The sequence below is a fragment of the Pelophylax lessonae genome, assembly GCF_965119305.1.
Source record: "Pelophylax lessonae genome assembly, chromosome: 7".
NCBI lineage: Eukaryota > Metazoa > Chordata > Amphibia > Anura > Ranidae > Pelophylax > Pelophylax lessonae.
The window spans coordinates 287,403,543-287,417,721 of NC_138774.1; the positions used below are offsets into that span (position 1 = coordinate 287,403,543).

The 14,179-nt window shown below is 42.8% G+C and overlaps 1 protein-coding gene across 1 annotated transcript in view; it reads left to right on the forward strand.

Moving 5' to 3' along the window:
• The window catches only part of PLP1 (proteolipid protein 1), a 47,379-nt gene extending 38,973 nt beyond the window's left edge, over nt 1–8,406 (forward strand). The window contains exon 7 of the mRNA XM_082263963.1: nt 8,128–8,406. Within this exon, the coding sequence (XP_082120089.1) occupies nt 8,128–8,280 (153 nt within the window). The 3' untranslated portion in view covers nt 8,281–8,406. The remainder of the gene's footprint in view (nt 1–8,127) is intronic.
• Nucleotides 8,407–14,179: the final 5,773 nt, after the last annotated feature.

Here is a 14,179-nt window from a genome sequence, read left to right on the forward strand (position 1 = left end):
TATGGATAGAAAAATTAAAAAGACGATAATCTTGGGGATTGAGAACGAACCTATCCATTATAGTCTATTGTATAACATCGAAAAGGTTACTTTCTTACCAATATGGAAAGAAAAGATAAAGATGATAATCTTGAGGATCGTAGGATGAACCTATCCATTATGGACTATTAGGCAAAAGCTAAAAGACAACATTGGGACTGTACATTGAATCAGCCTAAGAGGAACTTATCCATTATGATCTATTAGATAATGGCTAAAAGGTTACTTTCTTACCAGTATGGATAGAACAATTAAAAAGACAATAATCTTGGGGATTGAGAACGAACCTATCCATTATGGTCTATTAGACAACAGCCAAAAGACAACATTGAGCATTGAAACAACCTAAATGGAATTAATACTATTTATTAAAATTGTATAAATACATTTTAAAATATTTACACATCTTTAGTCTGAATTAGATTGAACAATTTATATAGAATTAATTAATGTAAATTCCAGTTCCAGTCAAGTAGAGACAAGTAATGCATATGCCATAAATTAAAACCACCATAGTCAATTTTTAAAGGCATGGATGAAATTGATCTAAATTATAATTCTACTGCTGAGATTAAAATTAGGATACTTATTTATTTTTAAGTCTTCTCCATATCTGGTATAACATATTTAGAGCTGAACTCCTGCCAACATTCATTTTCTATTTGTGCTCTTCAGCCATCTCCTTGTTGATCGCAACTCTTCTTTAAGAGTTGCCTATCTTGTAGAATAATTAGTTCATTATTATTGCAAAGGGGGCACAGTTGACCAGTCACCATTGCCCTCTTCTATTAAACAGGGTGACCGGTCATGGAACAAAACCCCCCTTGTGGTTTTCAGAAGGTATTGTTAACTAGAGTTGGTGGGTCCTCTAGTCTATGAATGCCTTATGGTTGACCATTCACTTTTATAGGGTGTTCATGTAATTTCATTTCAATTGGGAAGGTTGGGGAAAAGAATGATCCAAGAATTCAGCTTTAACTACATCCAGAGATGACCCTTTTTCTTAATTCTGTAGACTAATACAGCAGACACATTGGGCAGACACAAGAGATAGGTACTCCTACTATAGTTTAGACATGAAAAACAGGGGATAGACTTGGGACTAGGAATCTCCATATCGGAGATGAGCCCTACACGCTATTAATTCCCCTTCCACTAACCAGCTTGTAATACATAAGCTTGTTATATCCTTGTATTTAGGTAAGGCATTTAAACTGTCACTCACTGTATTCCCCATAGAGGACCTCAACATTTTATATTAACTGTAATAAGCATCATCAAGTCTAGTACATAACAGCGCCAACTAATGGGAAAAAAATGAACTGCCTTCTTCTATAATCAATAGATTGGCAGTATCTAATGTGTCTTATCAAATGCCTTGATAACATCCGACAGTTAAATGTCCTTACTAGGGGCTTCCAAATGGTGCTCAATCCAAATGTGAGCTAATCTGTATGTGTAAGTATAATACATCCATCCATATACACATACGACCCGACACAAATCCAAAGGCCTCGGTCCGTCAGGAATTTGTGTTAAGCGTTCATTTTTTACTTTTTTTCTATTTTATTATTTGGTTTATGGATTTGCTTGCTGTGAATCGCTAATTGTGAAATGTAAAAGATTTTAAAACAATATTAAATTTTTACTTGGTTATTTTAGATGTGTCTCTATGGGTGAATTTTGTTAAAATGCTGCAGCGAATAAATGATGTGAAGATTCTGTTAGAGAATGTACGGACTATACTTAGTAGGGCAAGGGTAAGAACTAAGTTAGACCAGGGAAATACGAATTCAAGCCCAAGTCTGACTTCATAGGCCAAATATATATATATATATATATATATATGCTGTATATACTATATTGTCTACAAAAGTATTAGAATGCCTGCATTTACACGTGCACAAACTTTAATGGCACCCCAGTCTAAGTCCGTAGGATTCAATATTGAGTTGGCCCACCCTTTGGAGCTATAACAGCTTCAACTCTTCTGGGAAGGCCATCCACAAGGTTTAGGAGCGGGCCAATGGGAATGTTTGACCATTCTTCCAGAAGTGCATTTATGAGGTCAGGCACTGATATTGGACAAGAAGGCCTGGCTCACAGTCTTCACTCTAATTCATCCTAAAGGTCTTCTATGGGCTTGAGGTCAGGACTCTTTGCAGGCCAGTCAAGTTCCTCCACCCCAAACTTAAGCCCCGTACACACGCAACGATTATCGGCCGACCGATGGTCCGTCTTTTGTCCAGAGTTGTGTTTTGTTGGTTGGAATGTGCCTAGACTGCACCCAAATTTTCTTGCCCAAAAAAAAATCTACTTCAGAAGTGATGTCATGTGTTGGTTTGCTTTCTTCTTTCTTCACTGAGCATGCCCAGACTTGCTCATCAGATTTTTCCCTGTCGAAATCTGTACTGACTGCACGAAAATCGGCCGTTATGTTGACGGCCAACAAAAATTTTATAGTCTGCACACCAGATTTTTTTCTGCTGAAAAGTCGGAGTTGGTTGTCGAAAGCATCATACTAACAAGCCCAAAATCGGCAGATCGGTCATCGGACGAAAATTCCCTGCCAATTTTCGACGCGTGTGTACGGGGCTTTACTCATCCATTGTCCAATCCATTGTCCAGCTGTCCAATCAACAAGAAAGTGTGTGCGGGCTTTGATAATTTCACAGCTAGTAAAAATTATTTATATAAGTCAAGTGTTGTAAACCAAAGCAATGGCTTCATCACTGTTGGATCAGAATTGCCATCGTCCCTTTAATTAGCGCAAACACATTTCAGTATACCTCTTTGTGGGACTACACAGATATTCGAAACAGCGTTTCCCTTTTTCTCCTTCTATAAAAATGATTTAATTGCCCGAATAAAGCCGAGCATTCTGTGACATCGTACCTGCCGTCTCTGTGTCTCATTTGGCGCTTTTCCACTGCATGGATCCGAACGGTTCGGCTCGCTTTTGTGCTTTTCCACTGCTGGTACCACATGGTATGATGTAGGAACGGTTCGGTACGGTACGGCGGCGCTTTTCCACTGTATGGAACCGAACGGTACGGCTCTCAAAAACAGTACCACCTCGATTGTGGTTCCAAGAGGTACCATACCCGGTACCATATCCCACAATCCTTTGCATGCAGTCACTACTAGCCACTGATTGGACAGAGAATCCCACCCACCCCATTGTTATCCCACCCACTTAACTTTAGTACTACTTTAGTGGAAAAGCAAACCATACTGTACTGTACCGAACCGTTCCAACACCGTACCATGCGGTACCAGCAGTGGAAAGGCAAACCGGGCCAAGCAGGGCCGAGCCGGTATTTGCAGTGGAAAAGTGCCACTCGAGTGCTCCCAGTATTTTTTTACATATCCTTGCCTTGGAGGTTATTTGTCCGTTGTGCCCATAATAGTCCCTGTGATTGCAGGGTAATTTTTGTTCTTACGAATATTGGGATATTGGCACTCTCACAGTTCCCTTCCAAATACTACTCTTCAAAGCAGATCTAAGGCAGCCCCTGGACTAAAATGTATCTCCTAATTTGCTATTTGTCCCAAGAACTGCTCAACGAAAGTCAATAGGACATGTCGTAAACGCATGTCAAAAGCAGGAAGACAATGCCCATTTGCCGTGAGCCCTAGGGCTGAACTCCAGGCAGATATTAAAATAACAATGAATACAGTTATGTGTCAATGTGTTGTATATGTAACTAGTGTAAATACGTGAATTTGACTTGGTAATATAGCCTGTTGCAATCCCTGTACAGCAGTACTCAGTGTTGGAGAGGGAGGGGCAGTACTAGGAACAAATCAAGTGTGCTGCATTCCCATTCACAAGGATCATGCTAATGGGAGGAGAGAGCAGGGAGATGACCTCACCAGGTCAGGTTGGTGCTACTTCTCTATCTAGTCAGAGGCTGCAGGTGGGTAGGTGTAGGTAACCTAGCTACACCAAAGAAAGTTCAGTAATTCTAATGAAAATTGTTATGTTCTGAACAAAACATTCCATGTAAAATGAATAGAGTAGAGTTTGATGAATTAGAACAAAGGTCTTATTTAAATGACAACAAATGGAAGAAAATGTTTCCATAAAATGGACGTTGTATTAATTTCATTATTTTTCACATAAATTGTGTAAAGAATTCTGTTTTTACTATCATATTTTCATGTATGTTCGTAAGTGGTTCCATTATATACTAAGTGACCTGAAGTTTGAGGAAACCTGACCATTACACATTCATGAGCTTGTTGGAAAGCCAAAACCATGGTCACTATTATGGAGTTGGATCCTCTTTGTGGGTATAAATCTCCTGGGAAGACTCCCTACAACATTTTGGAGGGTGTCTGTGGGAATTTGTGCTGATTTGTGAGGCCAGGAACTGATGTTGGAGGAGAGGACCTGGCTTGCCATCCAATTAATCTCAAATGGATTCAGTAGGGATGAGGTCAGGGCTTTGTGTAGACCAATAATTTGGAGGGACCTCATAGTTTTGTCCATATCGTGTATCTCTAGTCTTTAATGTAAGAGATTTATTAATTAACATAATAACTCTACCTACATTTTTGGACCAGGATGTATAATCAAAGTTCAACCCAAGAAGTACCCAACCCTGTAGTCTGTAAAGTATCTAAGTGAGTCTGTTGGGGTTCAGTAGGGTTGTGGTCAGGGCTCTGTGTAGGACACTTGAGTTCCTTCACACCAAACCCATCATGATTTTTATGGGAACTGCCTTTGAACACAGGGGCACAGTCCTATTGGAGCAGAAAAGGGTCTTTCCCAACTGTTGCCACAAGGTTAGAAGCATACAATTTTTTTTAAAACAACCTCTCTTAATCAGTGTTCAATGAAACCCTTGGTTTACTTTAATGGTTGCTAGAGGTTCCTTGAGAAATAAGTGATTTCTAGCTCTCAGATTCCCATTGACCACAATGATCTTTTTAGCTTTCTGTAAAGTGGGGGGATTCTTCCCAATGACCACAAATGTGGCCATTACGCCATCGTACCATGAGCTGTATATATAGTTATTATTATCAGGCATTCCCTGAGACATTGTTGGGTAGCAGAATAAATATCCCTAAAGCCCCGTACACACGAGTCGAAATTCGGCCGGGAATTTTCGTCCGATGACTGATCTGCCGATTTTCGGCTTGTTAGTATGATGCTTCCGACAACCGACTTCGACTTTTCGGCCGAAAAAATTCTGGTGTGCAGGCTATAAAATTTTTGTCCTCCGTCAAAACACGTCGGATTTTCGTGTAGTCAGTACAGATTTCGACAGGGAAAAATCTGATAAGCAAGTCTGGGAAACCAATCATCTTCCAGGTTTTATTGTCAAAGCTTAATTTTAAAAAGTTAGTTAAGCCCCCTACACACGCGTCAAAAATTGCCAGGGAATTTTCGTCCGACGACCGATCTGCCGATTTTCGGCTTGTTAGTATTATGCTTCCGACAACCGACTCCGACTTTTCGTCCGAAAAAATTCTGGTGTGCAGGCTATAAAATTTTTGTCCTCCGTCAAAACACGTCCAATTTTCGTGCAGTCAGTACAGATTTCGACAGGGAAAAATCTTATGAGCAAGACTGGGCATGCTCAGAGAAGAAAGAACACAAAGAATGCAATCCAACACATAACATCACTTCTGAAGTAGAATTCTGTCGTGCGGGAAAATTCGAGTGCAGTCTAGAGCACATTCCAACCAACAAACCACCACTCCGGACAAAAGTTGGACTACCGGTCGGCGGAAATTCGTTGCGTGTGTACGAGGCTTTACAGTGGTGGTCAAAGGGAAAATGCTCCTTACGTTTGTGGTCAGTGGGAAGAATGTCCCTTACAGTGGTGATCAATGGGAAGAATGTCCCTTACATTGATGATAAGTGGGAAGAATGCTCCTTATATTGGTGGTCAGTGGGAAGAATGCTCCTTATATTGGTGGTCAGTGGGAAGAATGTCCTTTACAGTGGTGGTTAAAGGGAAAATGCTCCTTACGTTAGTGGTAAGTGGGAAGATTCACTAAGACTGGAATGATTATTTCAAGGGTTCCTCCATGTTAAAAAGGTTGAAAGGCTCTTTTTATGCTGTAGCATTAATTGTACCCTTCAATGGAAACAACTAAACTCATTTGAATGGGGGCCATATAGTGTATGTATGGTGGTCAGGTGTCCACAAACTGTGGCCATATAGTGTATTATAAAAAAAAACACCTACAAAATAAAAAAAAAAAACAACCTTTGAACTACAAGTTTTTGTCACCCTATGAAGCCTTGCTGAATTGTGGTGGTTTCCTAAGGGGCAAAAACGGCAAAGACAACCCACCCCACCCCAAGAATTAACAGAATTAAACATGTGATAAGTCTTTAAAATGCTTCCTAAGTTGTAATATAATTCTAGTCTTAACGATAATTGGTCTAATTGAATCTTTAATTTCTTCCTGTATGCTCAAACCCTGGTCCTAAAAGCACTTCACACCCTCCTGCCTACCACACATTCCTAATGGCCAGTCAGGTAGCCCAGTGATGGGCCAATAGGAATGGAGGGAGTGTCAGATTGGCTTGTGGTTTAGCAAATAAAGCTAATAAAATATTGAAAAGGTAAATATAATTTTTTGTAAGAACTTACCGTAAAATTTCTTTCTCTGAGTCCTCTGACAGTCGCCGCCCACTCATACAGTCTTCACTACTGGGTATTGGTCTTATCCACAGGAGTAAGCTAGGCAGAAGATTTTGTTATAAACATTCACAAAACTTTGCATAGACACACCTATAGGGGGCTGTCCCTCTGGTCCAATACCCCCCTGCTAGCAGCATCCCAATTCAGTTTGGTAGCAAGCAGTAGATAGTCCATGAACCCCAAAAGAGGAGTGGGGGGGGGCGGCGACTGTCAGAGAAAATAATTTTACGGTAAGTTCTTACAAATTCCTCCTGCCTACCACACATTCCTAGTGGCCAGTCAGGTAGACCAGTGATGGGCCAATAGGAATGGAGGGAGTGTCAGATAGGCTTGTGGTTTGTACATTGAGGGAGCAATTAAAGCTAATAAAATATTGAAAAGGTATTAAAATTCCTTTTTTTGAGTTTTCTTTGACCCATTCATGTGAAATATAGAAGAGTGATGGCAGAAGAAGACCAAGTGGTTCATTGAGCTCACCCCCTTTTTTTATTTTTTCACCTTTTTTCTGAGTATACGTAGGTCTATGTTTGTCCCAAGCATGTTTAAATCCACTGTTGACTGACTCAATTTGAGGTCCAATCCTCATGATGTTCTTGCTCTTCTTCCTGCGTTGGTGATGGACAAGTCCTCAATGATGTTGGAGAATGGTGTCAACGTAAAGATGTTGCCACCATTCTTTACATAAAGCCTCGTACACGCGCAACGATTGTTAGCCGACCGATCGGCCGTCTTTTGTCCAGTGTTGTTGTGTTGGTTGAAATGTGCTCTAGACTGCACACAAATTTTCACGGCCAACAACAACCAACTTCAGAAGTGATGTCATGTGCTGGTTAACTTTCCGTGTGTTTTTTCTTCTCTGAGCATGCCCAGTCTTGCTCATCTGATGTTTGTCTGCCGAAATCTGTACTGACTGAGGAAACATCGGCCGTTGTGGTGACGGCCAACAAAAAGTTTATAGCATGCACACCAGATTTTGTTCGGCCGAAAAGTCGCAGTCGGTTGTCGGAATCATCATACTAACAAGCCGACGATCGGACGTTGGCCGAAAATTCACGGCCAACAATCGTTGCGTGTGTACGAGGCTTTAGTCTCCTATGAGTCTTAAAGCCACGCTCCCAGGGGGTGGGTACTTGATGCCCTGGTCTGCAGGAATTGGGTTGAATGATGGTGGGTCATTCAACCTGGAAGAGAACAGATGGCCAGGTTAGGAGGAGGATGATAAGTGCAGTTCTGGAGCGTGGGGAGGGTAAGTACTACTTTTGGACAGAAGGGAGAAGATTTTTTTTAATATTTGGAGTTGGGCTTTAGGTGCTTCTTTTTGGACCTCCAGTTTAGTTACCAATAAAAATAACCATTAAGAAGTTTTTTTTTTGTTAGGAATTTTTGAACCCAAAGGCAGACACCGGTCTCCCTTTTCTTTCAGATAAACGCCCTCATGTGTCTGTCGGCCAACAGGGTATATCATCAACAAGCACTAGAGGCTGGAAAAAGGCGGGAGACTCCACGGGCTGAGAGCTCAGAACTTACTGAGATTCTTCCGGAGCTCCCACAACGAAGCGCAGAGAACCTGGTATAAAAACGCCTTTGTTTGGGGTGTCCCAGGTTGGGAGCATGCATATTATTGTCCGCTGTATTCGTTAGGAACATTTTCATTTGTTATATGGCAGTTGTCTTGATGTTGTCAGTTCTATTATTAATTTATTTATTTTTTTTATGACAAAAGTTTTATCAGTCAGCCCTGTTCTCAAAGGAAATAAATTGAATGCAATGATCTGATACTAAACTGACTGTTCTACAAAACCCATTGCTCTTTTATTGTACAATGGAAATCCAACATGGGAATTCAAACTTTTATGACTTTGTTTTAACAGAAACCAGGTTCTCTATTTTTTACAGGAAGACTAAAACAGGAATTGCACATCTCCAAGCTCACTCGCCTGCACAAACCAGCCACTGGTTCAAGGGCTTCTCTGGGGCTCATCTAATACCCAAACCTCAGGATGCCATACAAGGGCAAGCCAAACTGCATGGCTGTTGGTGAACCAAAAAAAAAAGTCTATTGTTCGAGGCGGTTCACCCACCCCGACTTCTAAGAACCTGCCCACATGATATGTGTAGGGAAAAGGCTCTTGGGAGATTTAGTTCTGGGGCCTACATTAATAGGAACTGAGCAGCCTGTAGCCGACCCTTCAAGATCTTTACAAGCCTGACGGTAAAAAAAAAAAAAGGTAGAAGAACATTCTGGGACATACAGTACATTGTAGTAGCCTTTCTCAAACTTACCTGCAGAGGAACCACTAAAATTATTCTGGGTTCCTGAAGAACCCTGGCTTAAACCAATTCAATGGGTTTCAGTGGGAAAATGTCTTTTAGTGGTGTGTGGGGAAAATGCCCCTTACATTGGTAGTCAGTGGGAAGAATGCCCCTTACATTGGTAGTCAGTGGGGAGAATGTCCCTTACATTGGTAGTCAGTGGGAAGAATGTCCCTTACATTGGTGGTCAGTGAGAAGAATGTCCCTTATATTGGTGGTCAGTGGGAAGAATGTCCCTTACATTGGTGGTCAGTGAGAAGAATGCTCCTTACATTGGTGGTCAGTGGGAAGAATGTCCCTTACATTGGTGGTCAGTGGGAAGAATGTCCCTTACATTGGTGGTCAGTGAGAAGAATGTCCCTTACATTGGTGGTCAGTGGGAAGAATGTCCCTTACATTGGTGGTCAGTGGGAAGAATGTCCCTTACATTGGTGGTCAGTGGGAAGAATGTCCCTTACATTGGTGGTCAGTGAGAAGAATGTCCCTTACATTGGTGGTTAGTGGGAAAAATGCATGTTATATTGGTGATCATTGGGAAGAATGTTACTTACATTTGTGGTCGGTTGGATGAATGTTCCTTAGGTTGGTGGTCAGTAGGAAGAATGCTCCTTGCATTGGTGGTCAGTGGGAAGAATGTCCTTACATTTGTGGTCGGTTGGACGAATGTTCCTTAGATTGGTTGTCAGTGGGTAGAATACGCCTTACATTGGTGGCCAGTGGGATGAATGTTCCTTAGGTTGGAGGTCAGTAGGAAGACTGCTCCTTACATTGGTGGCCAGTGGGATGTATGTTCCTTAGGTTGACGGTCAGTAGGATGAATGCCCTTACATTGGTGGTCAAAGGAAAAATGGTCCTTACAATGGTGGCCAGTGGGAAGAATGTTTCCTACATTATTGGTCAGTGGGAGGAATGCTCCTTATATTGGAGGGAAGAATGCTCCATACATTAGTGGTCAGTGGGAAGAATGCTCCTTACATTGGTGGTCAGTGGGAAGAATGTCCCTTACATTGGTGATCAGTGGGAAGAATGCTCCTTACATTGGTGGTCAGTGGGAAGAATGCTCCTTACATTGATGGTCAGTGGGAAGAATGTTCCTTACATTGGTGGTCAGTGGGAAGAATGCTCCTTACATTGGTGGTCAGAATGCTGCTTACATTGGAGGTTGGTGGGAAGAATGCTGCTGACATTGGAGGTCAGTGGGAAGAATGTTCCTTATGGCACTTTTCCACTGCAAGTACCGGCTCAGCTCTACTTGGCCCTGCTTGCTTTTCCACTGCTGGTACTGTGTTGGAACGGTTCGGTACGGTACGGTATGGTTTGCTTTTCCACTAAAGTAGTACTAAAGTTAAGTGGGTGGGATAACAACGATTCTCTGACCAATCAGTGGCTAGTAGTGACTGCATGCAAAGGATTGTGGGATATGGTACCGGGTATGGTACCTCTTGGAACCACAATCGAGGTGGTACTGTTTTTGAGAGCCGTACCATTCGGTTCCATGCAGTGGAAAAGCGCCGTACCGAACCGTTCCTACACCATACCATGCGGTACCAGCAGTGGAAAAGCACAAAAGCGAGCCGAACCGTTCGGTTCCATGCAGTGGAAAAGTGCCATTAGAGTGGTGTTCAGAATATCACCTTACAGACAGCTAAAAAGATAATTGGTGTCATAGTACTGGTTCAGTCATGTTGTGTTGGCCCTGGAATCATGCAGGCACATCAGATAGGTCAGTCAGCCACAGCTCAAGGAACCCCTAACAATTTCTGAAGGAACCCTACGTTTCCTCTGAACCCTGGTTGAGAATGACTATGCTAGAGAGAAAACAAGAGGTTGGGGGTAAACTTAGGCAATGCCTGGACATACCCTTTAGGCCTTATTTTAGGGTCAAACACAACAGAGATGAGTCTGGTGGGGTGTGGGAACCACCTGGAACAATTACACTTTGTTGAACGCCAACAGATGCGGAGTGCGGCCTGCCTTTATATTACTTCACAGAAAGTCTAGTCTATAATTTGTAGTGGCATATACACCTTGTATATCAATGCTGAATAAAAATCACATCCAGAACACTAAATAAAATGGGAAAACATGTGTAATATATTTTGGGCGTTGGGGTTATCCACTTTGTAGCCTAGTAGTAATAGGTCAACTGGTCAAGGGAATCCTCCATTGTCTATTAATGCCAGAAGTCACCAATAGGACGTTTTCATTCTTACAGTTGAATCTAAATGTTTGAATCCAATGATGGCCGTGGGCAAAGCGGCTTTTCTAATTTACCAAATGTCTATTATTTCATCAGCCCAGGCGCATTTCATCATTATATCTGATGTGTCCATTCCATGCCAATCTAAAATGTTCTTTTATTTTGTGTTTGAATAAATAATTTTGGACTGTATTACAACCAGGAGTTCCGTGATTCTTCTTTCTCGCTCAAGATATGTTCTACCTACAAATACTAAGCTAAAGTTCTGTTCATGTTAAAAAAGGGGGTCATTTTGGGAGAGTGTGGGGCTGCCTCCGGAGCTGTTCTCCCAACGATTGCCCAGGGGAAAAGAGAGGGGAGAGGAAGAGGAAAGCCGGCCGGATAATCACGGCGTGGGGATCGCCCCACTGTAACAGCTTTCATTTAAATTGCCGGGCGCTCACCATCACACACAGCACCACCTCCTGGCCCGGCTCCTTTGATACACAGAACACCGGTCCAATGATGGGACATGTGACACCTATCATAGGAGCCGATCCAAGAGGCGGGACTGTGTGTGATGGCGAGCTCCTGGCAATTAAAATGAAAGTTGTTACAGCGGAGCGATTGCCGCTCTGTGATTATCCGGCCAGCTTTCCTCTTCCTCTCCTCCACTGGTCAGGTTGCATTGAAGGGCACAGGGGAGGTTGCATGGATGGGCACAGGTGAGACTGCATTGATGGGCCCAAGTGATGCTGCATTGACGGGGGCACAGGTGAGGCTGCATCTATGGGTACAGGTGAGGCTGCATCTATGGGTACAGGTGAGGCTGCATTAATAGGCACAGGTGAGGCTTAATTGATGGGCACAGGGGGAGGCTGCTTAATGGGCACAGGGGGAGGCTGCATTGATGGGTACAGATGAGGCTGAATTGATGGGCACAGGTAAGGCTGCATTGACGTGCACAAATGAGGCTTAATTGATGGGCACTGATCAGGCTGCATTGATGGGCAAAGGTGAGGCTGCTTAATGGGCACAAGGGAGGCTGCATTCATGGGCACTGATCAGGCTGCACAGATGAGGCGGCATTGATAAGCTTCACTGATGGGCACTGATAAGCTTTTCTGATGATGCTGCACTGATAGGTTGCATTCATGGGCACTGATGAGGCTGCACTTATAAAGTTATTAATATTTATTTTTGTAACTTCTACATGAATGCAAAAACATTTAACAGTGTTATTTTCTAAGATCATTTATGAGGGCGTGTTCAGGGGCAAAATTAGGGGTGGGGCAGGGTAGGGGTTGGGTGGGGCAACTGGTGGCGAGTAACCCTTAAGGCCTGGCTCGTAGCTCAGGACATACATATTCCCAATCTTTAAACTCCAAATGTATCATGAAAAGCACTCATTGTAGAATATTAAAACTTAATGTGGAAATTTCAAGCTGCATGAGTAAATTTCTTGTCACAATATAATTCATCCAAGAATGTGCATTTATTTTATTATTTATTAATAAAGAGCAATCATAGAGTTCCATTCCAGACACATTGCCTAGGCTGAGATGGTGTCAGCAGTCTACTGCAAGCACAAAGAAGCATTTCCTCAGTCTCCTCTCTGTTCAGATTGTAACTTTGTAGCAAGTAACAAAAGGAAGATTCACTATATTTTTCCTAGTGACAATTGTGACAGAAAATCAATAGCAGAAATGAAGAGGAAATCCTTTAAACTGGACGTGTGCTCCTAGGACAACTGTCTAAGACCGGCCATAGACAGTGCAAATTTCCTTCCTGCAACCACGGGTTGTTCAGTAGGATTGAGGTCAGGTACTGGATGAGATGACCCAATCCTAACGGAGTTCAGTAGGGTTGAGGTCAGGTTTGAATGTTGGATGAGATGACCCAGTCCCAAGGGTGTCCAGTAGGGTTGAGGTCCGGTACATCATATTGGATGAGATGACCCAATCCCAAAGGTGTCCAGTAGGGTTGAGGTCAGATCTTGATTTTGGAAGAGAAGAGCCAATCTCAAAAAGGTGTTCAGTAGGGTTGAGGTCAGGTCCTGTTGTTGGATTTGAAGACCTGATTCCAAAGGCCCACAGGAATACCTCCTGCTATAACATTGTCTTCTCCCGGTGGGGACAGCTTTCCCCTGCCACCCCTCTGGTAGAAGACAGTAATTATTGCTAGCGGCTATAGAAGCTGGTCATAGACGGTGCAAATTCCTTTCCTGCAACCACGGGTTGTTCAGTAAGATTAAGGTCAGGTACTGATGTTGGAATAGAAGGCCCAATCCTAAAGGTGTTCAGTAGGGTTGAGTTCAGGTTCTGAAGTTGGATGAGAAGACCTGATCCCAAAGGCAATCAGTAGGGTTGAGGTCAGATCCTGATGTTGGATCGGAAGACCCAATCCTAAAGGAGTTCAGTAGGGTTGAGGTCAGATACTGATGTTGGATCGGAAGACCCAATCCTAAAGGAGTTCAGTAGGGTTGAGGTCAGATACTGATGTTGGATCGGAAGACCCAATCCTAAAGGAGTTCAGTAGGGTTGAGGTCAGATCCTGATGTTGGATCGGAAGACCCAATCCTAAAGGAGTTCAGTAGGGTTGAGGTCAGATCCTGATGTTGGATCGGAAGACCCAATCCTAAAGGAGTTTAGTAGGGTTGAGGTCAGGTTCTGAAGTTGAATGAGAAGACCTGATCCCAAAGGAGGTCATTAGGACTTGAGGTAAGGTCCGGTTTGATTTGAAGACCTGATTCGAAAGAGCCACAAGAATCCCTCCTGCCGCGACATTTTTATTTTCCCAGTGGGGACAGCTTCCCCCTGCCAGAAGAAGACAGTGATTATTGCTAGTGGCTATAGCAGCTGCTAGCAATAATCACAAGTAAAATCCAACAGGCTGGTTGTACCAAAGTTGATCGATCGTTTGTACATTTAGCCTGCCCATACATGGTCTGAATCTTTGCCAGTCCCTACTGAACCAGCCAAGA